This window comes from Abramis brama (genome assembly GCF_963993115.1).
Source record: "Abramis brama genome assembly, chromosome: 9".
NCBI lineage: Eukaryota > Metazoa > Chordata > Actinopteri > Cypriniformes > Leuciscidae > Abramis > Abramis brama.
The window spans coordinates 39,795,769-39,822,830 of NC_139971.1; the positions used below are offsets into that span (position 1 = coordinate 39,795,769).

The following is a 27,062-nucleotide window of genomic DNA, read 5'->3' on the forward strand; positions in this document are numbered from 1 at the left end:
TTAAATTTTCAATCAAGTGCATTTATTTGTTCATTACAGGTACATACACATATACACGAGATGAATGTAGAGGAGGAGTAGAAGAATGCCTTGTGTTGCTCTCAGATGTCTCTGGTGTGGGTTACTGATAACTGACTGGAGGGGCTGTGCTGTCGCTCGATGGGGCAGCTTGTTGTGAAAGTAGTACATCATTTCCTACCATGATATGACCTAATTTCTGACTGCGGGGAGCTTGAAGGGCACCTGCCAGCGCAGTTTATGCTGACTGCTGTTTTGTGGCTTTAATCTTTTGGAGCAGGACACATTTCAATCTTTAATGCCTGGTACACATTGTACGGTTTTGGACTGTCCCAGATGAACGATGACCAATCATGGCGATTTCTGCCAAACATACAAGCCTAGTCAATACAAATGCAACATGAAATTAAATGAAACTTTCCTCAAGCTCCATTTGCAAGATTGAAAAGCCAAGATGGCCTCTTTCTCCCAGCCATGATTCATCCATGTTCACTTTGTTTCAGCGCACATAAAAACCACAATTGCCAATGCGATTCTTCTTGCTCTGTTTGTTCACCATTAGCTCATGCTGATGACGGTGTATTCTTCTATAATAACTAGCGTCGTAGACTACGATTCAATAGGTGTCGTCATCGTACAGTCTACCGACATGTCGTACCCAGGGATGGGCAGTATTTCAGATACATGTATTTAAAATATGTATTTGAAATACAAAATACTATTTTGTATTTTAAAGCCTTTGGAAAAAATCAAATGTAATTTGTATTGAAATACATTTAAGATGAGTTTTTTTGTATTTTCAAAAATACATAAAATACTTTTTCCCAGTCAACCTCTTTATCAGGGTATTTATTTGTAATTGCCAGAAAATTTTGTATTTGTATTTAAATACATTTTTTCACACAGTATTTTGTGTTTGTATTTTAAATACATTTCCATGTATTTATGCCCATCTCTGGTCGTACCAAAGTTTATTAGATCCATGTCGTACCGTGGGATTTGTAATGATCTTATAGGATTGCTGAAATCGTACAGTCTGTATCAGGCATTAACAGTGTTGTTTTCTGATTGTATTATCATGCACTTGACATTTGAATGTCGACTCTCTCTATGATGTACACGTCCGTTCAAAAGTTTGGGGTTGATTTTGTACAAAAAAAAACACGTTCTTACCCCAGACTTTTAAACGATAGTGTCTTTCTGGCATTTTCGGGAATCTATGGGTGCATTTGTATACTGATACTACATCAGTCTAGATGGATCTATTGTGTGGATTGTGTTAACAGTTCACCAGTCAAATTAATAACTAGGGTTACAAACATAAATATCCTGCTGAAAATGGGAGTGCCATTAATTGTGTATGAATGCAGGTGGATCTGAAAGTATGTAATGTGTTTTATACTTTGTTTTAAAGTCGAAGCGTCGTTTGGCACTGCTTATCACTTGCCTTTAGGGTTATCAAGGTGAAATGTAGACCCACAAAAGAGATTGAAGTATTAGTTGAGTGCTACAACTAAATAAAGAGTGCCCATGCAGAAATGTCACCAACTCCAGTTTTGAGCGTCCAATATCCCAGAATCCCCTTTTAACCAAATGGATTTCATGACCTCAAGTGCATGCCTTCAATCGCACGAATGCAGCTTCAAGTTAATGACTGCCGAGACTGGCAAATACCCTTTAGTTCACATCTACAAAACATACATGTTATATGTTTAGCTCAGTATGAATATAAATCATTTAAAGATGTTTTCATACCTGCAAACTCGTCGCCTTTGGGTGAAACTGTCTCTGAGGGGAACCGACTGTCTTCACAAAACGTTTGATGGCATTTTCTTTTTGTTCGACCTTCGTACAATACTTACTACAGTGATGTTAATTCACCTTATATTTAATGTAAGAGCCATTTGTAATTTGAATGTTACCTACAGTTATCTTTAGCTGTACTAAAACAATCTAATGCTAATGCATTACTTAGCAATTCATTACTGTATTTTAATTACTTTTCCCTAGTAAAGTTATGGATTACTCTTAATTGTTCTATACTTTAATGAGTTATTTCTGATGTAATTGCATTAAATACTGTATATAAAACAATAGTGGATTGAACATCTAATGTTAAAATGTATGTTTTTAATGTAACCTTCTCACTTTAAATACTTTGTTCATCTGGATGAGGTTGATATGGGATTTAAAAAGTAATAAGTAATCCAATTCATTTTAGAGAGATTAATTAGTACAGTAATCTAATTACACTGTTGAAGATGTAACTGATAGTTAGTAATTCATTACTTTTTAACTACTTACCCAACACTGGTTATGCTGCTTGATTTTGCAAACTGGCTTTTTTTTAAATAATACTACTTTAATTTATTATTGTAATCATGAACACATGATTACAATAGTAGCGCAAATAGTCTGTAGCGCAAATAGTTTTACCATTTGAATTTGCATTTTCATACAGCCAGTCTGCATTTTTTGTTCAGGCCAATTATGTATAAAATACATATCACTTATAATTTTGACTCATCAGAAACCTTGTATTATTTTAACTAAATAATAAAGACGTTATTTCTTATAACTGTTTAAATCTTTGCTTTTATGGTTATTTCACAGTTTAGGTTGTTACAATAGACATTAGTGTTGTTTCAAACAACTTTGCAACCAAAACAACACGTAGTTCAATTCTATTATGAGAATTTTACTAAATGATTTTAACTGCTTATTCCTGATTTGTTCCCTTGTTTGCCGGTCCAGAGTTTGCAGGTATGGCTTGGCTGAATCATAGATGTCTTCATATGGTTGTGTTGTTAGGTTAAAAAAAATGGAGAGTCTACATTTATCAAGCTATGATTATTCCTACAGGAGAAGGTTCAACCGTGAACAGTCTTCAGAAACGTTTCAATGTCATTTTCTTTTCGTCCTACCTGCGTAAACACAACGGTGTTTATAATTCCTGTATTCCTGCTTTTCCACAAGAGCTACCTACTGTCAGAGACTGACTTCGCATTTTCATTTAGCCATTCTGCAATTTTTGTTCAGACCAATTGTATAGAAAACACATGATTGTTTAGAAAATTACTGATTCATCACCTTTTTCACCGGTCCAGAGTTTGCAGGTATGGTTTAGCTGAGTCAAATGAAGCGTCTCCGTAGAGTTTTGTTGGTAGGTGGACAAATGGAGAGTCTTTTATCAAGCTATGAATAGAGTCCTGCAGGAGAAGCTTCTCATAACAGCATTACTCAGTGGAATCTGCAGTATATATGTGACCCTGGACCACAAAACCAGTCACAAGGTTCAGTTTTTTGAGACTGAGATTTATACATCATCTGAAAGCTGAATAAATAAGCTTTCCATTGATGTATGGTTTTTTAGGACAGTATATGAAAATCTGGAATCTGAGGGAGCAAAAAAATCGAAACATTGAGAAAATCTCCTTTAAAGTTCTCCATTTATGTTCGCGATTGTGCTGCATTCACTCACAAAAATATTTTTTTATATATATTTACGGTAGGAAAGTTACAAAATATCTTCATGGAACATGATCTTTACTTAATATCCTAATGATTTTTGGCATAAAAGAAAAATCAATAATTTTGACCCTTACAATGTATTGTTGGCTATTGCCACAAATATACCCGTGCGACTCGTGACTGGTTTTGTGATCCAGGGTCACTGTACCCCATCGCATTTGAACTTTTGCCTGCGCATTCCTGTTTTGCATCCTCGTATTTGCAGAATCTGTCTGAACTTGAACTTGTTTTCAATCTAACAAATCTCCAACTGAGTCCTAAAGTCTTTTACTGTGGTGTTTTCACAGTTTGGAGAGTGGTTCAATTACCATCTTTAGAGCTCAGCTAGAAAATGACCCAGTTTTCTCGAGTCATGTGTCTCAGAGGGCAAGTCCTGCCGTTTCACAGCCAAGTCCGTGCTGTCCTTGTCGAGTTCCCTTTCTAACAAACCCTCAGGCCTCAGTCCCTCCCTCCCCTGCCAACGTACACACAAGTGTCAAGACAGAGCGCAGGTCTCTCTTTCAGATTTTTTTCCGACCCAAATACAAAGATCTCAGCTAAATCTACCCTCTCTCCAAATGTAGCGACTTGATTTTTTTCCCCTAATCTAATGAACACTGTTACGATCTGAATCATCTCCATGTTCTATGAGCTTCAGACTCTAATACGACCACGGTGAAGTTGCAGAAAGGCGCCGTCTCTGCTGAACGCATGTACTTATTACAGATGTAGATGAATGCAAGTGTGTAAAGAGCAGCGGTTCGTGTGATGAGGAATCAGGGAGGTGTGTTTCTGGAAGATTCGAGAGAGGATACCGATGCTGTAGTGTTTAAGGAGGTTTCCCGGACAGATAGGAGATCAGGGCAGCGATGGCACAGATGTAAGTGATGATGCCGAAGACGATGGAAAGGACGGAGAGCCACAGAGCCTGCCGAGATGCTGCGCTGGCACCTTGGAAATCTCCTTGTGCTGAAGCTTTGTTTGTCTGGAGAGGAGAAGATAAACAGCAGCATTAATCATGAAGAATGATGGACGTCACTTTGCTCTCTCCAGGTTGTTTACCGTATGGTTGAAATGCATGCCTGTTTTCTGTCATTACACTATCCTCTCTTTTATTCGTTTCTCTTCTCCATTCGCCTGTGGTCCCCTCATTTTAGACAACACCCTGTGCGCTATTGGAAATCAATCACCAGAGGTCTCTCATTATGACACTAATTAAAGTCTGAATGAAATCATTGATCAGTCTTGAGGGCTGAACGTCTGGAGTGGCGCCTCCATTGAAAAGGTGTTTGAACAGAATAATAAAAGTTGCATCAAGTGGTTACACCTTTCATAAAGATGATCAATCAGCGGTGCGTTTTCCGTACAATGATGCAACTCACTGCTTAAAGGACAACTCCAGTGAAAAATGAACCTAGGGGTAATTAACACATGGTTACCGAGTCGATCGTTCCTTGGGATGCGTTTTCATGAAAATCGAATGTAAAGAGTTTTATCTTTAAAAACAGATTAGCTCATAACACTAGTATATGGGGCACAGAGTAAGTAAAAGTAAATCGCTAGTTAATACCACTAACAAGGCTCAAAATAGCCTCACACTAACACGGTAGCATAATGAAGGTCCCTACATGCAAACCGAAGCATTGAGAACTTTGTAAGTGTACATACAGTTTAATAAGAAGAGACTTTATAAAGACAGTACATTACGCGTTTACAGATAGGATCCATCTTGGAAAACAGTCTCAACTAATCGAGCCACGAACGCCGTGCTAAGTTATATTTCACAAACGTAATTCCTATCAACAAGCTCACTTAGCACGGCGTTCATGACTCGATTAGTCGAGACTGTTTTCCAAGATGGATCCTGTCTGTAAACGCGTAATGTACTGTCTTTATAAAGTATCTTCTTATTAAACTGTCTGTACACTTACAAAGTTCTCAATGCTTCGGTTTGCATGTAGGGACCTTCATTATGCTACCGTGTTAGTGTGAGGCTATTTTGAGCCTTGTTAGTGGTATTAACTAGCGATTTACTTTTACTTACTCTGTGCCCCATATACTAGTGTTATGAGCTAATCTGTTTTTAAAGATAAAACTCTTTACATTCGATTTTCATGAAAACGCATCCCAAGGAACGATCGACTCAGTAACCATGTGTTAATTACCCCAGGTTCATTTTTCACTGGAGTTGTCCTTTAACTACCATAGAACGATGCATTGTTGAAGAAATCAACTAGCGAGTCACGACTGTTTCCCAAAACCATATTGTCGCAAATTCGTCATTCAACCATGTTGGTTAATGATGCCACGCATGTGGTGGAGTAATAACTTCTTTTAATGAATCTGTTTGAGATTTAATTAACGCTAGATGTTTTGCTATAGATTACAGACATGGCATCTGAGGACTATTTCTCATTTTTCTCTGTTATTTTGCTTTATTTCCAGATTCAATCATAGGCTCGTTCTTTCGTACTAGAGCACGTTCGCACATGCGCACTCTTCAGAAACGGTGCTTTAAATCTCTTAACAAACTAAAAGACATAAATGACATTTGTACACTGTATATTCTAAATAATAGATATAGATTGTACTGTATGTCAGCTATTTTGCTCAAGATAATGATTTAAGTCCACATGTCATGCAAATGAACTCTGCTTCTAACCACAGGTCGAGAGCTGTCGTTCCAACTACACAACTTTGCGATGCTGTTTGTTCGATGGTTTCGGGAAACACCGACTCGTTGAACTGCTGATAACGACGGAACTTGCGACCATGGTTGGCAAACGATACTTTTGGGAAATGCACCCCAGATTAGAGCTTTCGGGTTTTGTGTGTGATATACATCAGGTGGTCAGCAAACGGTCTGTGATTGGTCCGTTTGAGTAATGCCTGAGGATGAGACGAGAAAGCTGAATAACACAAGTGCCTTGACTTGTTTTAGTCTTGCGTGTGCCACTTTGATTCACTGGTGGCATAATCCTGCAAATCTCAGTGTAATCCTGCCTAAACCCTCAGGTGTAATTCCGTAATGTCCACACTCACTCCCAAAAGAGAACTTGCCCTGAGCTTTCTGCTAATCTCTGCCACTTTCAGTCCATTTGCCCTTTAGACAGAAGTCTGTCTGTCAGTGCATCTTTATATTGATCTACCTAATTATCTATAACTATAACTAATTAAAGGCTATGATATACTCACGGCGAAGTTCTTTTTTCATTCTTCACTTTGGGGCAAAAAGAAGTTTGAAATATGTAGTAGCGATAATATACTGTTAGCAAACATCCTGACGTCGCCCGTGCTGCTGGTGGTACGAAGGTTTTTACCAGCCAGAGGAAACTTTTCTGTAAAGTTTGATTTGGCAAGCCGTTTCCATCTCCCGAAACAAACTTCGTTTTGGCCTGATTTTGTTCGAAATGACGTCACACCAGTGATTTTGTGACTTTGATTTAGCTTGAAGTATACTAACTAACTTTTTCTATCTATCTATCTATCTATCTATCTATCTATCTATCTATCTATCTATCTATCTATCTATCTATCTATCTATCTATCTATCTATCTATCTATCTCTCCATCCATCCATCTATCCATCTATCCATCTATCTATCTATCTATCTATCTATCTATCTATCTATGTCTGTCTCCATCCATCCATCCATCCATCTATCCATCTATCCATCTATCTATCTATCTATCTATGTCTGTCTCCATCCATCCATCCATCTATCTATCTATCTATCTATCTATCTATGTCTGTCTCCATCCATCCATCCATCCATCCATCCATCCATCCATCCATCCATCCATCCATCCATCCATCCATCCATCCATCCATCCATCCATCTATCTATCTATCTATCTATCTATCTATCTATCTATCTATCTATCTATCTATCTATCTATGTCTCCATCCATCCATCCATCCATCTATCTATCTATCTATCTATCTACCTACCTACCTACATCCATCCATCCATCTGTCTAACACTGAGTCTACCCTTGATGTGAGTGGCTTGACAACAGCAAATAGAACCCATCTATCATAGATATAAATGTAGATTAAACCACATTTGTTTGATATTCACATTCTGTAGTCAAACTGTATTTAAAGAGACTAGATGAGATGTTATTATCAGGCACTATGGAAGACTGCTGCAGTCCTCTATATAATGGACTTCTGAGTGCATGATTTATGGGTTGTGTCCTCTTTCTTCCTGTCTTTTTTCTTTTCCTCTCCATTAGTTGGCATTCCAATCTGTTTTCTCCCATGCATCATCTGCCATTTCTATAATATTTCACCGAAGGACATGAATGACATCAGAATTCTTAATGTTCATAAAAGATACAAGGTTAAGAGTAAAGGATATTGATAATAGTGCTGTCAATCAAGAGTCTTTTGAGAGACAAGTACAAGTATTTTGAGTATCACAAAGGACTTATTTGCAATATGCGAACATTGTTGAATGAACAACAAGAATTATATATCCACAAAAGCCCAAGAGAATGGCCCAATACCTTTTGGGAAAGATAGAACGCAGCAATGCCCAGAGGCCAGAAACAACAGAGCATGGAGAAGAAAGCCAGGCCCAGGTAATCTTGAGGGATCATGATGGGAAAGTTGCTCTCACTGTCTGTGTCACTGAAGTCATCGCTGGAGGAGTCCTGTGGGTAAATATCACAATCATCAGCGCTACTCAAGCATACAAGTCCAGAGAGCTTACATGTTACATAATGGAAATGATTTACTGGTCAGAAATTAAATTAAATTTGTCATGGGATAAAAGTTGTATTAATTTATCATGTATTAAATTGTATGTTGTACTTAATTCTTCAGATGTTTCAGATGACTAAGTCTAGAATTGTAGGTTATATAAATTGCTTTTCTAACATGTGAACTTCAAATGTAATTATGTTTTATCCTACAAAGGCAATGACTCGCATTCACTTTAGCTGTGTTGTAATAATGTATCTGTTGCAGGTTTTTCTGGTTCCTGTAAGATAATGTGACTGAATGAGGTTATGCCAAATGTGCGCTAGTCGTGCTGCAAGCCTACAGGCGAATTCTGACTCATGTTTTAAAAAAGAGCTGTGTTTTCAATTTGTGTCTTGTGTTTGACAACTCTGCTTATTTCACTTTCTCTACAACCAGTGTTTACATCCTTCAGATGCGAGTCATGTATTTTGTACTTCACTGACTTCACTGTAGTATATTCATGGACTAAAAAAAGTAAAGGAAAAAGGGAAGAAAAATGACACAAGTATCTAAAGCTTTCCATTGTACACTAAATAACCCAGTCAGGTTCAGTTCTGAGCAGTAACTTACTAAAAGCATGATGCAACTAACTTTTTCAAACATAAAGCAGTGTAGCGTGACAAAATGTTATATTGCTGTATTTTTCATCAAATTTTATTGCAGCGCTGTGAGTGCAAGCAGAGGCAATATTAAAACACACGCTCTCCTCTCCCATATATAGCATTGAGAAGTCCGAAAATGAAATACAGGTCAAATAAATGATTCACTGATACCATTTTAATGCATTTGTGCTCCAGCTTTGACCTGTTGTGGAGATTTTAAAGAAATAGTTCACTTAAAAATGAAAATTCAATCATCATTTGCTAACCCTCAAGTTGTTTCAAACCTGTATGAATTTCTTTCTTCTGCTGAACATAAAGGAAGATATTTTGAAGAATGTCGGTAACCGGTTGAATGTCGGTCTGCAGCTCGTCTTGTCTTCAACGAGCCCAAAAGGGCCCACGTCACTCCCCTGTTCATTACTTTGCACTGGCTACCTCTCGCTGCTCGCATCAAGTTCAAGGCATTGACGCTTGCTTACAGATCTATCACAGGCTCAGCTCCCTCCTACTTTCACTCACTCCTACAAGTCTACATCCCTACCAGAAGCCTACGATCGGTCAACGAGCGACGTCTCGTGGTTCCATCACAGAGAGCCACAAAATCACTTTCCAGAACATTCTCATTCACAGTTCCCTGCTGGTGGAATGCTCTCCCCAGCCTCATCCGGAATGCAGAATCCCTGGCAACATTCAAAAGACAGCTGAAAACCCTTCTCTTCCGTGAGCACTTAACATAAAACTAAAAAAAACGTTCCTTTTCCTTTATATCCTCGCTTATCGGGCTAATGCTACTCTGAACAATGCCTGAACTTTGTATTTTGAGCACTTCTTGCGTTGTTTTTTGCCTCTTCACGATGACTCACTTAATTTAGTCCTAATTTGTAAGTCTAAATGACTAAATGTAAATGTAAATGTAAATGTAACCAAACAGTTGATGGACCCCATTGACTTCCATAGTATTTTATTTTCCAACTATGAAAGTCAGTGGGGTTCATCAACTGTTTGATTACCGACATTCTTCAAAATATCTTCCTTTATGTTCAGCAGAAGACATAAATTCATACCGGTTTGAAACAACTTGAGAGGGTGAGTAAATGATGACCGAATTTTCATTTTTAAGTGAACTATCCCTTTAAACTTGTATTATTCCAAATTACATGACAAAAATTGTAGTCAGTAACGTAATCTATTAGATGACACTTTTTAGGTAACAGAATCTGTACTTCCAAGCACTGTTTGCAACTTGCCTGGCCACAATTTCAAAGTATCTTTAACAGTGGTCAGGTTCCTGTCAAATGTACTTTACGGTCAGAAATTAAAGTTTGAGATCTTAGATTTTAAATTATACATATACCTCACAGCCATTTGAAATAAAGGCTTATGGATATTTCAAAGAGTAGCCTTGCAATACCATGCCCCACATCACTCGTAAGCACCTTCTTGTATTTAAATAGTAATATTTTATTAATGCTGTGTCATAGTAGAGCAGGTCCTCATAAAACGCATACACTTGCCGGACTCACAGTGGTTTCTCCTCTTTGTTAGCACTGCCTCTGCTCAGAACAGGTTTTTAAATATTTTAATGGCAGCAGTTTTACACTTGACCTCCTGATGAAAAGCCCTGATGGCGTGACAGCATGTGTAATCAGTGCTGACAGAGAGAACCTCAAGTGCTCTTTTAAAGGGACTGAGTGTTTGTGCTATGTGACAAGCCGCTTTTCAGAGGAATGCTTCTGTGCTCTGACGCAGAATGCTAAGTGTTTGAGTATGTTTGGCTTGAGCAGCATGTGGTGTTTTTGACAGACATAAATGGTCTGATACTTGATGTGTTCTTGGCTGTCACAGGGTAAAGAATCACCTTTTTTTTTAAAGCCATCGATCAAAATGATTAGGGGGTAAGCCGAATCAGTAATCTGAATCTTTGCTTTTCCCACCCAGATCTTGTTTGCTGGTGTATGAAATAGAAGTTGGCATGGAGCTCATCAGCATAGTGGCATTATTATTCACACGCCAGTGAACGCAGAGCTTTCGATAATCATGCTGGGTTTGAAGGCCAGTGTCCGCGCTCCACATCCCCCACTGCTATTCATGCCATTTGATTTTTCAATTTAAAAGCTCACTCACCTATCACTGACTGTACAGCATTTGAATTCCACATTTGTGCTGCAATATCCCGAGCATTAGAGGAAATGCACGGCTTAACGGCTAGGTGATTTTCTATTTTTCAAATGCAGAAAGCTATGAGGATTTGGACTGAGAATGAACAACTGCGAATCCAGTAAACAGAGAGTGACTTGGCATGAACTCAGTTCACTCTTCTCTTCAGAGTCCAAATACAACAGCAAGGAAGAAATGAGCCAAAAAGGAAAACCAAACCACCAGCCACCGCAAACCAAATTGAGAGGGCAAAAAAACAGGGATCCAAATATTATTAAAATTTAAAGTAACATTTCTGGTTTACTAAATCTTGAGATGTTATTTACACCTGAGGTGGCAAAGCTGAATTTTCAGCATCATCACTCCAGTCTTCAGTGTCTCACGATCCGAGTTGAATCGGAAATATGTAATATTAATCGAATACTTTTTGTGGAAACCGTGATACTTTTTTTGTTTGTTTTTTTTTTTTACGATTTTTTGATGAATAAACAGCATTTTGTGAAATTCTACTTTGTGTAGAAATCTTTACTATCACTGTTGATCAATTTAATGCATCCTTGCTAAGTATTATTCAAGAAAAAATCTTACTGACCCCGAACTTTTGAACATTAGTCTATGATACATTGCCTTCATTCACCTTTCAAATGCCTTTTATGTATTTGTTTATCATGATCTCATTCTTTCAATCTTAAACTATGAATCTGCATTATGAAAATAATGAATTATTCCATTTAAAAAAATAAATTTGATAAACGTAGTGAAATGAGCACAAACTATATTTATTTAAACATTCATTATAAGTGCACTGTCTGTAGTTAAAAGGATAGTTCACCCGAAAATTAAATAAATTTAAATTCTTTCATTATTTTCTCACCCTCATGTCGTTTCAAACCCGTAAGACCCGTTCATCTTCAGAACACAAATGAAGATCTTTTGGATTAAATCTGAGAGCTTTCATTCAAAATTAGAAAAAAAAATTCATTCAGCATTTGCTGTCAATGGAGGGACAGAAAGCTCTCAGATTTCATCAAAAAGATCTTCATTTGTGTTCTGAAGATGAACGAAAGTCGTACAGGTTTGGAAAGACATGAGGGTGAGTAATTAATGACAGAATTTTTATTTTTAGGTCAACTAACCCTTTAAAGAAACACCCATGTATTGTATTCTGGATGTAGAGGCCTTACCTCAAAGTCTGGCAAAAGGTCATCCCCATCTTCTATGCTGTAGGACACACTATGAACATCTCTCGACTCTGCAAGCAACTTCCTTTCCAATGGTGAACCAGGACCAATGTCCACAAAGGTGGTTTCCAGATACTCCTTACTGTGGATGCCCAGGGAGTCGGCGGCGGCCCAAATAGTAGTAGGAGGATAAAGAGTCTCTAGAGTGCTAGGCAATGAACACGGATCCAGGAGCTGCTGCTGTTGAATATCTGTAGAACTGCAATAATTCCTCCAGTCCAGAGGGGGCAGTCTTTTGTCCTCCTCGTTCCTCATCAACATGCCTTTGAACAGTCCACCACCACTTGAGTTTTTGGGGCTGTCGCCCAATAATGGATGTTCTAGTTCATCCAAATTCTCCATTTTGAGAGATCTGGATTTGACATCAACTGATGCTTTCTGGCTGATCTGGCCAACAGTTGTATTCTTAAGAATATGTCATTTAAGTGAACGCAGCAACACAGCAGTTTAAACTGAAGACTTTTTGGGTGATTTCTCACAGATACAAGCACAAACCTTGGCTGGAAAACTAACTCATGTGCTCCTCCATCTCCTCCGAGAGCACTTATTTTAGTGCATGTGTTTAAGTGCACAGAGCTCTTGAATATCCCATTTTCTTCACATGTCAGAAGCTATTTGTTTCTCCGCTTGATGACTGAATGCAAGATCCATGTAGCACATTGTACACGACTGGTTATATCTCAGCCCATAAATATGCTAATGTGCTTCATTTTGCATGAAAAAAAGATGGAAGTCATTTCTGATGATGGAACACCGTGATTAGCAAACGACTGTAGACAGGTTGTGAAATTGTGAGGATTTTAAGCGTGAACCTCCCTTCTGCTCTCACCCATTCAGACGAGGGGACCGAAATGTTTTGAACAGGATTCTGTAATGGGAGACTTTTATCTAAATATGTAGTGGAATAAAAATAGCTGTGAATTAGACAGACCAAAGCTGATCGGAATATTCTCTGAAGTGCCAAAAGCTTTGAAGGAAGTGTCACTGTAAGTGCAAAAAAAAAAAAAGCATTGACAGGAGGTTGAAAGACTTATTAGCTTTATCAGCTATGCACATATAAATATATCGTTTTTGTCTCCTGGTGTGTTTTCAGAGACTTCAGACGTCGACAAAAATAGTATCCGGCTTCTGGTCAGCAAGTGCTCAAGAAACCCATTCCGTTTGTAGCCGAGTAGAAACGTCTTGATGAAGAAATCAGAGTGCTTGGGTATTGATTTATAGCACTAGCTGAGACCTGAAAGCTCATGTGGGGACCTGTATTTTTAATGCGCCACGCTCTCTCCCAATCGAGTGAAGTCTCTCAGGGCCGTGTCCGGCACCTCTCACCTCTCATGTTGACACTTGGGCCTGCCAAAAGAAGAGAACAGAGTCAAAAATGGCGTTTAGCTTCAGCGCACACAAAAAAGCTCTCGATAAGCGATCCCCGAGTGTCTCTATTTTATAAGGCCAGTCTGTTGTAATGTTTGAGTGGCAGGATGGTATGTGCCAAAGGAGCGGACACTAATGAACTCGACATCTGCCTCTGAACACTTCTAAGCGGTCTATTCCAAAGAGCACGTCTGTCTCAAAGGCAAAGAGCATCAGTGAGAGGGCAGAAGACTCGTTAGTTTGGAAATATGAGAGGGCAGCGGCCCAAGTCCCCTTTAAAAATGTTAGATGGGCATGACGGTTCGAGAGCAGACCCTCTGGCGGATCGTGATGCGTTACACGTCATCTAGTCCACTTACTCGCTCTGCATACAAATCTCTGCGGCCCTCACCTAAAAACAGCCTCGGTACTGCCATCTGAATCTAGCGCCGCAGAGAAATCAAGGTTTGTGTATTCATAAAAAGATATTTCCAATGTAAACACCTGGACGAATGTCTGGTTATATAAGAGCGTCAGGGTGAAAAGGAGCTTGTGATGTGGTTATGATATTCCCTTCACCTTGCTTATTTTGTTAGTCAGACTCATTTGTTATCAGCCATTTTGATTATTTATCAGCTGCTGACTGGTTTTCCTCCCCATGATAGCCTCTGGTTTACTAAACCAATTACTCTTTTGAATACATCGTATATTGTAATGTGTATTATACATTTATTATTCTACTCTGAGTAGTGTCCCCTTACTGCAGTGACCTTTAAGGGTGAAAAAAGTGCCATTTGAATAATACCGTTTCCGTTTGTATTAAAGGGATAGTTCACCCAAAAATTCTGTCAGTATTTACTCGCCCTCATGTCGCCCTCAAGACTTTCGTTCATCTTAAGATCATAAATTAAGATCTTTTCGATGAAATCTGAGAGCTTTCTGTCCCTCTATTGACAGCTACACGACTACCACTTTGATGCTTCAAAAAGTTCATAAAGTGATCATAAAACTAATCACTATGAATTGAGCGGTTTAGTCAACATTTTGACTGAAAAGATTGAATTTAGGCTTTTATTCACATATAAACATTGATCAGCGGACATAAACAGAAGCTCAACCGAACCTGCTTGACTCGCGAGAAGCGCTAACGTGCTGCGTAACACGAGAATGAACCTCATTGGTTCTCGCACGTCAAGCGAACATGATTGAGCTTCTGTTTACCACAACTGATGTGTGAGTTGATGAATGTTTATATGTGAATAAAAGCCTAAATTAAATCTGATCATCATATAAAGCGATCGAGTATCTTCAGAAAATTTGGACTAAACCGCTCAATTCATATGGATTAGTTTTACAATCTTATGAACTTTTTGATGCGTCAAAGTGGTAGTTGTGTAGCTGTCAATGGAGGGACAGAAAGCTCTCAGATTTCATCAAAAAGATGAACGAAAGTATTACGGGTTTGGAACAACGTGAATAATTAATGACAGAATTTTCATTTTTGGGTGATCTATCCCTTTAAGAGTCTCAGAATTGGCATTACCCTTGATGTAGACCTTTATTTGATCGGTCATTGGCTGAAGAGTCTCAGTCAGAGGGTGTTAAAGAGAGCCGATCAGAATCTGCTGTCACATTTCCCAGGAGCCCCTCTGTCAGTCAGTCGGCCCCTGAAAAACCAGAATGACGGCCTCAGAATGATAGGCATCTGGTGCAGGTGAGTGTCTGTCTCTCATTGTTAACCTTGCGCTGTTTTCAATCAGTCCTCTACATGCCTGTCTGCACCAGTCTCACACACCTGACATCATCTCCGTCAGTGGCATATGTTAGAGGTTTACCTGAGGCATCGATGAGGATTTTCTAATTTAGTATGTAAATGGATTTAGGGTTAGGATGCACGCCGCATCATTGAAACTAGTTGTTAATGGATTCTACTAAGTGTTAATTGAAACTTTGATAAAGCGATCTAGCATGCTTAATATTAATGATATGCAAGAATACTGCATTAGAAAAAAAAGCTATTTAAATTCAATTTAAAATTTGATTTTAACGATTTGCTCAAGGGGATCATTTGCCCTCTGCAGTGTGTGTGTGTGTGTGTGTGAATGTAATATAAAGGATTATGCTAAGAGAATAAGAGATTCTCTTAGCATAAGATGCTGAATAAGAGATTCAGTCGTCATTTATTCAGCTTTCGAAACTTTCTTTGGAACACAAATGAACTCTTCTTTTCCATATAATAATAATAAGTTAATGATGGCCACAGATATCAAGCGAGATTTTATACTTATAGATTTTATACAAAGTTATACTGTGAATATTGAGCATATTTGTCTTTTCTTTAGTCCTCATTTCATTGCATTGAAGAGAGCAGCTTGAACATTCTGCACAAACTCTGTAATTTTTGTGTTCCACATTAAAGAAAAGTCAATTTATACTTTTGGATGAACATTAAAAGTCTTTATTCAGCAAGAATGCATTAAATTACATAAAATGACAGTAAAGATTTTTACAGTGTTACAAATGCTGTTCTTTTGAACTTTCTATTCATTAGAATATTGATAAAAATGTATTTTTCATATTAGAATATTAGAATGTTTGTGAGATCATGGCAGCCGAAAAAAATCAGCTTTGCCCTCAGATATAAATATATTGAAATATCTTAAAAAATTTCAATATTTTATTTAAAATTTTAATATTTCAAAATATTATTTTTGATCAAATAAATGGAGCTTTGGTGAACAAAATACGTATATACTACTGTATGTTTTATTGCTTTTGTCACTTGTTTGTATGCAGTTTTTAAAATAAAGCTGACAAATAGAGATGAAAAATGTATTCATACAGTTGCCCACTCATTAGATCATTTTTTGGAAGGCATAACAGATGACAGTCAGTTCTGGTTAAAGGTTTTAACACTGTTTTCTTTTTTTGTAGTTCTGGTTCTAAACAGCACGTTTTAATTGGCAATGAAATACTTCTATTTCTATATGGACAATTTGTTTTCCCCAGCCCACAGTTTTCAAGCCATATATTCAGGTGCTTTGCCTCGAATAGAAAGTCAAAAAGGAAATCTGATTTCAGCAGCACATAGAGTGGCATGATAAAGAAAGTAATTGACTCTATGGTGGTGCACTTCAATCAATAAAGTTGAAGCAAAATCGAATTGCATCTGATTTTATACACTATCCATTACCATATGAAGATATATGGATCAGCGTATGAGGCTGTTCCGGTCGAGTGCAGATCTGTGGTCTGGATAGTGGCATTGAGAGCTGAAGCCTGCATTACTCTGCTTCATATTGCTTTGCTCTGCTCTCCTGTCGTTCTCCTCCTCCGCTTGTGGTCGAGCTCTTGAGCGCAGACAGAACGGCAGGGTGATAATTCAGGAGCAGATCCCTGCTCTCCCTGACATCAACATTACTGCAGTGCACCTCTAAACACACTGGATGGAGAGGACCACAAACATCAGACCTACACCCACACACACTCACACTGTGTATGGCTCTTAAAGGGACAGGTCGCCAGAAAATGAGAATTCTCACCCGCATGTCATTCCAAACCTGCATGACTTTCTTTCTTATGTGGAATATGTGACCCTGGACCACAAAACCAGTCACAAGTCGCACGGGTATATTTGTGGCAAGAGCCAACAATACATTGTATGGGTCAAAATTATCGATTTTTCTTTTATGCCAAAAAATCATTAGGATATTAAGTACAGATCATGTCCCATGAAGATATTTTGTAAATTTCCTACCGTAAATATATAAAACATTTATTTTTGTGAGTGAATGCAGCACAATCGCGAACATAAATGGAGAACTTTAAAGGAGATTTTCTCAATGTTTCGATTTTTTTCAATATCCAGATTTTCAAATTGTATCTCGGCCAAATATTGTCCAATCCTAACAAACCATACATCAATGAAAAGCTTATTTATTCAGCTTTCGGATGATGTATAAATCTCTGAATGTAACTACAGATTAGCAAAAAAGAAAATCTGTAGGACGGAGACTTGGTTCTATTCATTTTGATTTGAAGATTAATTTGCAGTTGATAGTGGACGTGTTTAAGCGGACTAAATGTAACATTTTCAACAGAAGATCAAGTTATGACATTTTGATTTAACACTGCAAGGTAAAAAAAAAAAAAAAAGGTAAAAATTTTACATACACGGTCAATTAAAAGTTTGGAATAATAAGATGTTTTAAGGTTTTTGATAAAAAAATACAGTAAAAAGGTAACTGCGGTATGTTATACATTTTTAAGAACGCAAAGCTGAATTTTCAGCATCATCACTCCAGTCTTCAGAGTCACATGATCCTTCAGAAATCATTCTAATATGATGATTTGCTGCTCAAGAAACGTGTTACACTGTCTGGATTTTTTGATGAAAATCATCAGCATGTTTCAATGCTGTAGAAGTATTGTTCATTATTAGTCACTAAAGTAGTTAACTAATATTAACTAATGAAATCTTATTGTAAAGTGGTACCTAAAAATATTTCAAAATATTACTGTTTTTACTGTATATTTATCAAATAAAATGCAGACTTCTTTCAAAAACGTAATTATTCCAAACTTTTGACTGGAAGTAGCTACATGATGTCAAATTCAGGATCAAATCATTCTTTTAAGTCACAAAACATATTTTCTATTATACGCTTTCAGAAGACATGGGATACAGCACAATAATTAAATACGTTTACAATGTTATCATGGTGCTTCTTGAAGCTTGAGAGCTCCAGTTCCCATTTGACGTCATCATATGGAAACGAGAAAAAAGCAAATCGTTCCAAATATCTTCTTTTGTGTTCCATAGAAGAAAAACAGTCAGGTTTGAAATGACGTGCTTGAGTAAATGGTGGCAGTATTTGAATTTTTGGGTGAACTATCCCTTTAAGCGAGGATGGCTTGATTCCAGAGGAGATGCACTCAGCTTTATTGCTAACCCATAAAAGGACTGCTGTCAGCTGCATTATAAGCCTGATTTCTGCCTCACACATAAAACACCCGGTCAGTTGGACGGAGCTCTACAAGGACAGCACAGCAAATCAGCCCCAGCACTTTTATAGAGAACCAGCTCTCTCTCCTGTGCTCCGTTTTCTTTTTCTATAACTCTCACACACGTTGGCTACTTTATCTTCTTTTTGCGTTGTTTAGAACTGACCTCTGTCTTTTATTTGATTCCTTTAGCCGGTTCAGCATTATTTCCGCTTAACCGACAACCTTTATAAATGTGATTCCACGGCCAAAAAATCTATCATGAGATAGTAATGTGTGTCGATGGACATTTGGCATTGGGCTTTCTTATAAAGGGACAGAGGATTTATTGTACTTTTAAACAGTTTTAAGTCATTTGTTCACCACTATTGTCAAAAAATAGAAAAATAGCAACAAAAATAATATATGTTTTCCAAACAGGTTTCTTGAACAAGGCCCCCCATCTGCTATTGGTCAAACAAACTGATAGTCCCGCCCCAAACTTACGCTATTGGTTGAGCCAGTGTTGCTGTGTGTACGTCAGACAAAGCAATGTTTACTGTGTCCACTTTTCAGTGTCAGAAATCATTCAAATATGCTTATTTGATGCTCAAGAAACATTTCTTATTATTATCAATGTTGAAAAGAGTTGTGCTGCTTAATATTTTTGTGGAAAACATAATACAGGATTCTTTGATGAACAGAAAGTCAAATGAACAGCATTTATTTTAAATATAATTTCTTTGTAACATTATAAACACTTTTGATCAATTTAATGCATCCTTATTGCTGAACAAACATATCAATTTCTTTTTTTTTTTTAAATCTTGCAATACTATCATTTATAATTTGTCATTATTTGTAATTGAGTAAGCTCAGACAGGAGACCCACTGCTAAGGAGAAAACATTTGCTTATATTTCATGTATTTTAAATCTTTAAATCTTCCATACAAACAAAGCAACAGAGGATAGAGTCCAGACTCAGCAGGAAAAAGCAGCGACAGTAAATGCCGATGAACAAGCTGATGGACGACAGATATCACACTGACAGCACAGGAGAGGCGTGCGGAGTGCAAAGGCATTATCAAGCACACTCATCCTTCACTATACACCCTTCAAGACCGAAATAAAGGATGATGGAGAACAGCTGCGCTTTGCTAATTAAAGCAGAAATTAACTCAGTCTATAGGTCTATATGAAAACACATCGACTTTGATACTATGAATGCATTTCCTAAGATTAATGAGCCGAAGGCCGATACGTCATTTCTGTGCTGTACGTCTCTGCTTATATAAGTGAGCCTTGATATAATTCCAGCACAATAATTCCTTGAGCCCAGCAATGTCACATTATACTCAGGATGGAAAGATACATAATTCCTCCCTAAATGACATTATAATGGAAAAAGGAATCGAGCTCCACTGAGGGAGGGGTGTTTTTACATCCCAGCATTCTGTGCGTGTGTTTAGAAATTAGCTCATTTATCAGTCATCTTTCTAGTTCAATTGTTTTTACCTTCTTTCTCTCTCTGTTTTGCTCACTCTTATTGTTGTAACCATAGTACTATGGCCTTAACATGGTATAGAGAGCAACAATCGGGTTCCGGAAGTAAAACTACATTCATTTTCTCCAGGGAAATTGATTTTGAATGATAACTTCTAAACCTTTAAAGACAGACCCATACTGTGAGCTACGAGGTTGTTAATCTATGGTATTTGCTTCTGTTGAAGTCGTCAGCTCGCATTATTTCAGCTTATTTTTTAAATAATTGCATTTAACAGCAGAATTCCTAGTGAAAAACTACATTTCCTATGATGCTGTGCAGAAAATTACACCAATCAGTGAGTCGAAAAAAGCAACCAAGCCAAAATAGCTCCGCCCACTCCCACGAAGCACTACGAATGTAATCTAGTTGATCTCTCTAAGCTCTCAACATACTTAAATATTTGTATATATATGTATATTTTGCAATACACTTAAAATATTTAAAAATATATTTTGCAATACACTTATATTGCACTTAATATATATTAGTGAGGGGAAAGAACTACAATCCCATGAAGCATTGCGAGCAGCATAATCAAATCAAATATGGAGAAATATAAAACTTTTCATGTACAAATGTTGAATATATATATATAAGTTTTATATTTCTCCATTGCTTTTAGATTCGATTTGATTCGATTATGCTCCTCGCAATGCTTCATGGGATTGTAGTTCTGTCCCCTCACTAATGCCATTAAGTCTTGTACCTTTGTCATTTTGTCCTTCAAATCAAAGATTGGAATGTTATGATTCACCTCGTAGCTGATTGGCTTGGTGCATGGCTTAAATCTCTTTAACAAAGACTTCCTATAGGAAAATATTTATGGAAAAAATACTTCCGGAACCAGCGCCGCTGAAAAAGGGGGCGGGAACTGTTGAACTCTACAGTGAATCAAGGTGATGATACACAGGGCAACTTTTTGAGCAATATTCCTGGGCAATGTTGCCGTCAACGGGCAACCAGATGAGACACAGGGCCCACGACCAATCTAAATTATCCAGATAGAAATGTATTGCCTATTTTCAATGGGAAAGTGCCCAAGCAACAATCGCTCGGCAAGATTGCCCAGCAACATTGCTCAAAAAGTTGCCCTGTGTATCATCACCTTTAGTTATACTAATATGATGTACACTTTTAATGCACTGTAATGGGCTGTACTCATGTTTTTTCATTCCACTATACTGCTTTTCCACTGCATTTTTGTGTAAACATTGTGGTAGATTTTTCTCTATTTCGCACCTGACCTAAGTCTACCTGGGTCTCGTCTACAATCAACGTCCCCTATCTCTAACTTGGTCCCCTAACTAACTTGCTGCGCAGCAATTATAAACAGACAGACCATGTCCTTTAAATGCTTTAATCACGGCCGGGAGAGTTCTCGAGCAGTTTCTCAGAGAATCTCACCCAAAAAGATTATTTAATCATGGCCGGAGGATCTCAGACAAATTTCAGAGAGAATCCCACCAGCAAACAGGAATACAACAGTTTTTATAGAATAGGAGCATGGCGAAAATGACATAACGCCAAATCTCTACAAGAGCCCTGAAGGTGTCCTGTGGTCTCTGGCACCAAGATGTTAGCAGCAGATCCTTTAAGTCCTTTAGGTTCCAATGTGGAGCCACCAAGGATCAAACTTGTTGGTCCAGCACATCTCAAGTGAGATCTGGGGAATTTGGAGGCCAGGACAACACTCCTCAAACCATTTCTGAAGTATGTGTGGCAGGGTGCGTTATCCTGCCGAAAGAGGCCAAAACCCTGTCGCCGGTTTGTGTTTTGTCCCTCTTCGGACCTGACCTCAACATGTGGCCTTGTAAGGAGATGATCAACATTATTTGCTTGACCTGAGACAGGTCATAATGTTTTGGCTCATCAGTGCACATGCTGCTACTTCCAAGTTATAGAATCCCATGGTATAACCACAGCACATGTACAAAAACACATTTTGCATTTAAATGTACTCATTTAACAGATTACCAAACCTGGTAGTATCATACTTTTTGTCAGTGCCTTTTTTCCTAGTACCTTTCCTCTGCCTCTACTCCCTTCTTTTCCCTGTCATTTCCGCTTCTCTCCCCTTGACACTCTCTATCTCTTATTCTCTCTCTTGAGTTGGGCAGAGCACTCAGTGTTTCAGAGGAGCCATTTGCACATATCTTAGCTGGGTGATTTCTGTCATCCCTCAGGCCCCGTTGTGCCTCACACCAGCTGTGCCAGAGAGAGAGAGAGAGAGAGAGAGAAAACATACAGACGCTGTAGGGGGATTTCCCTGCCATGGACTGTGTGTGTTTGTCTATGAGCCATGAACTCTGTGTGTCTATGTGTCTGACTCTTTCTCATTATCTATAATCTGATTATAATGGGACATCTCATTATTCTTGTTGATCCACTTGGGTGCAGAAAAGGGCACCAGGGCTTGACAGATCTATACTGGTGACAATCAAGAATGGAAGTCTTCTTTCATCTAATAGCACTGAATTTCTTTGGTTTGGGTTTGATTTCTTTGATGGTTGTGCGTCTGAAATCTTTGTGCATGTTGCTCTAGTTGCTGCTGTGTTCAAAAGATGAATAATGCTGCTTTCGCATGTTGGTCCGGATGTTGGAAGGCATCAAGGCATGTCCGAATGCAATCACAATCATCCTGTTGACAAGAGATGCCTTCATACGGTTGTTGAAGACAACATATATCCTCCACTGCCCACGATGTCTCACAAACCTGAGCATGCAATTTGAGGGTTAACTGAACAAACATTGATAAAAATGATGTTCAGTGGAGCAGTTGAAAAATACATATTTTTATAATGTTTATTTTTATGTCTATTTTTCTACAAGCGCTGCACGATTTGGGGAAAAAATGTGATGTGGATTAAAAAAGGCTTTAGGTTTGCTGTGCTTGTTGGCTGCACAATTTGGCCAAAGAAATAAAACAAAATAAATTCATAAAAAAAGCAATATTTCGTATTTTGTTTAATTTTTTTTATTTATTAGTAAAAACTTAAAAAACTTAAGTTCTTAAAAACTCAATTTTCTATTTTAAAGTGCAATATTACTATAGTAGTATTTCCCTGTAAAATAGAGAATGAATATTTAAGAAAAAGACAATACTAATATTTATGGCTGTCTTAATTCATTTTCAAACGTTAAACCACACAGCTTTGGCTGAAAACTACAGGGAGCCCTTAAAGCTTCTCTTTTGTTGACAACAGTTTCTCATTACAAGTTTGGGAAGATACGTCAGCTCACGGTATTTTCCCAAAATGCATGTGATGTTCCGGTTCGAAGCTTCCTTTATACAAAACGCATTGTCTGTTTAGTCAGACTGACTGGGCCGTGAAGCTGCCTTGGGTTTCAGACTCAGCCACTGGTTCAGACCTCTATTTCATTCTCCTTTAGTGTGAGATGGGTCTTCTCATCTCATGCCAGTGCTTGTTAACCGAGACGGCTACAAAACGTGATAGCTGTGCTGTGCTGTGCATAGGGAGCAAAATACGATCAATCAGAACTGCTGGTGTATTGTGCTCTTATGACACATCCATTTATGTGGTAAAGTAGTTGAGGTGTATGTACTATACAACACAAGCAACTCTATTGCCAGAGGGCATTTTTTAAAAATTAAAAGCCTCATAGTGCAAACAAGGAACCAAACAAGCCTCCAGGCTTTTTGCTGACACTCAAGTTGGAAGTGGTATAGGGGAACATATTTCAGATGTTTCCCACTGCTCGTGTAAGAGACACATTTATTTCAGTCTCGTATTAACAGGTTATAGCATTCATGCCAGAGTAACCAGCACAACACTCGTAGCAGAAGTGTATCAGCAAGTAGGGTTTCAGTGCTAAGCCTATTTTTGTCACACACAGTGTGCTAAACTATATTTTTGTGTCAAAAATTCTAACCTTAAAACCTATTTATCAACCCAATCTTTTGCAATGCAGGCTTTTATGATAGAACATTAAATAATGGAGAGAACCAAGTTGAATAAGTTACGCACAGTGACAGACAAACAATTTCTGACAGAAGCACAGTAAATGACACACACACACACACACAAACACACACACACACGTTGGGTTTCCATGTTTTATGGGGACTTTCCATACATAATGATTTTTATACTGTACAAACTGTATATTCTCTCCCCTAACACTAAACACAACACACACAGAAAGCGTGATGTTCAGAAAACATAATTTAGTGTGATTTATAAGCAACACAGGACCCCACACACACACACACACACACACACACACTGTGGCAGAGCCTATGGTGTGATGATGTATAACTATTCATCGATGTCTCACTCCGGAGGTGGTCATATGACAACAACGAGCTGTTTTTGGAGCTTGATTAAATTAATAAATACTTGTTTATAATGAGAAGGATGTTATGAGCTTTAAAACTTGTAGGATGTTTTAATGGTTCAAAGACCTCTTATATGTCAAAAGATCAAGGCAAATTTGATTTCTCACATCATGACCTTTTAATATAAAATCGTTCGTATGAATTATTAATGGTTATTAATCATAATCATTTTCTGAATTTTTTTTTTTTTACATTACACATGTATATATATATATATATATATATATTATAATTACAAATTCTCTGATGCTTTAGGATTTAATGGGTAGTATAGTTCTTCACAATACTATACTATGCAGTCACTATTAAATGTTGAAAATATTAAAAATATTACAAGGTTGTAATCTAGAAATCCCTCGGTTTGTGGTGTAAGGACGCAGTTTGGTAACACAATGTGAAAGCAGAACACGAGCCTCGGCAGCTTCTCTTACGGCTGCTAATGCGCGCGGTGTGAAACAGAACAGAGGAAAGAATGAAAGAGCTCTCGGTGGCCTGACCCCTTACTGGCCTTCTCCTCCATCATCACACACACACACACACACACACACACACACACACACACATAAACAAATGCCCATCCCAATGACACACAATTCAACGCATGTAAAATGTAACAATAATAAGAAAAATCTAAGAACACTAGACACAAATATGATAAATGAGATGCTCTGCCTCACTGAGAACACATTTAATCAAATGAGAAATCCTCTCGCGTCGCACATAATCACCAGCTAATTGTTTATTACTCGTGCTAAGTAAAAGGTTATCTCACCAGCATGCAGCAGACAGGGGAATCAGGCAACACACTGCATGTGACAGCACAGCGCTGATAAACAAGAGTGTGTGTGTGTGCGTGTGTGTACAGGACAGGACAGTTTAGATTAGTAGTGAGATTTGTGCATAAGAGGGGGGTGCACTGAGACTTTAGGGATAATAACGCACAAGACCGTATGTCATGAAATAATCTCCTTTTTATTGTAATCTGGAAGTATGTTTTGTAGAGACCGAATTTAACGGTTTGTGTGTGTGTGTGTGTGTGTGTGTGTGTGTGTGTGTGTGTGTGTGAAGGGTGTCATGAGGGTCAGAAAACAGGGAGTCACTTTTTATTAAATATGAAATATATTTCACTTTGAGTAATTGTCTTAATGCACATCTAAACATGATCTCTGGGGAGCATCTACTACATGAATCACTACAGAGGCGACAGATTCAGTGACTAACAATAGAAATGTCTCTCTCTAATGGGAACTGCTGCAGTTCTCCTGAACAATAGCTGAAAGTGTTCCAGCACATTTATAATCACTAAAGTCTGACACAATAATAACGGCAAAGCTTGCATGTGTTATGATCGCCAGAGAAATCATTACACCCCATGCAAGAGGCACAGAAGAGCTTTGACTGAATTGTTTGAGGGCGGAAAAATAAGAACAGCACAGCAAAATTAAAGAAATGTCCCACACATCTGTTCATCCAGGATGTGACATGAAATAATATATATTTCCACAGGGAAATATAGCTAACACTTACACCCAGACTGCCCGTAAAGAAACTGTATGGTATGAATATCCTGGACAATATTTAATAAAATGAAAAGATGAGCAAAACGTACCTCTATCATCTGATGCTTAACTCTGGTGTCGGCGGAGTGTGTGGAGCAAAACGGATGAATCCAGCAGCCCAGTTTGAACTTCAGCAATACTTTAGCACCAAGACATATTCTCCATTTGTGTGTATAAGCAAGTCTGGCGGAGAGAGAGAGAGAGAGAGAGAGAGAGAGAGAGAGACAGAGAGAGACGGGATGGTGTTAGAGTAAAAGAGTGACAGTTCTTGCCTCCTAAGTTGAGCGTTGTAATAAAGCGAGCTCCTGTGTGAGTGTGTAGACACACACTGCAGTACACACCGCTGCTGATGCTGATGCTTACACTTTACTCTCTCTCTCTCTCTGCCTGTCTGTCTCACTTCACACTTCTCTGATGGAGTCAGTAGTTGCTCTTTTAATCCTGTTTACGCTGGGTATTTATACCACCAATGCTCTTTTAAGTCTTGCTGGCGAGACTTCCAAACTACAGCAGCGAAGCGGCTCTTTGCATCTTCCTCTCCTCTTTTCTCTCCACATCTCTCTTTCCCTCCTCCACTGTCTTTTTGCGCTCCACCCCCCCCACCCCCCATCCCCCCTCCTCCCTCCTCCCTCCTTGGCTCCAGCATCAGTGTATCGCAGGGTCCTAGAGCCTGATGGTGTTTGGTGGCGTGTTTGCATGTACAGTGTATCTCTGCTACTGTAAACACATCAGTATGACTCAAGCCTCCTCTCTCTCACTATCTTTCCTTGCTCTTTTTTTCTCTCCCTGATGATGCTTCAGAACAGTGGGAATGTTGGCATGAGGTTGTTTTGTGAAACACTGTTCTCACTCTTTATACAGCCACAGAGTGGACAGTCCTACAGAGAGCCAAGATAACTGATCAAAGTTAAAGATAAAGTTTAAATTCAACACGAAACTATATATTTCCATGTTGTGGCGTCGATGCATAGTGGGTGGTCCTTGATTTTAT

The 27,062-nt window shown here is 38.2% G+C and overlaps 1 protein-coding gene across 4 annotated transcripts; it reads right to left on the minus strand.

Annotated features, from left to right (window-relative positions):
- On the minus strand, positions 1 to 26,638 carry tmem91 (transmembrane protein 91). Of its 4 annotated transcripts, none has more exons than XM_084124092.1 (5): positions 26,413 to 26,638; positions 26,122 to 26,254; positions 12,222 to 13,625; positions 8,041 to 8,187; positions 1 to 4,513 (listed from the first exon to the last, which is right to left on the minus strand). In XM_084124092.1, the coding sequence occupies exons 3-5, from the start codon at positions 12,618 to 12,620 to the stop codon at positions 4,358 to 4,360; spliced, it is 702 nt and encodes a 233-aa protein (XP_083980218.1). In that variant the 5' UTR covers positions 12,621 to 13,625; positions 26,122 to 26,254; positions 26,413 to 26,638; the 3' UTR covers positions 1 to 4,357. The 4 variants fall into 4 exon arrangements, with proteins under 4 accessions (XP_083980218.1, XP_083980219.1, XP_083980220.1 ...); XM_084124093.1 differs by having other exon boundaries at positions 26,435 to 26,629; XM_084124094.1 differs by adding an exon at positions 15,169 to 15,292 and having other exon boundaries at positions 26,122 to 26,607.
- Between the last annotated feature and the right edge of the window lie 424 nt (positions 26,639 to 27,062).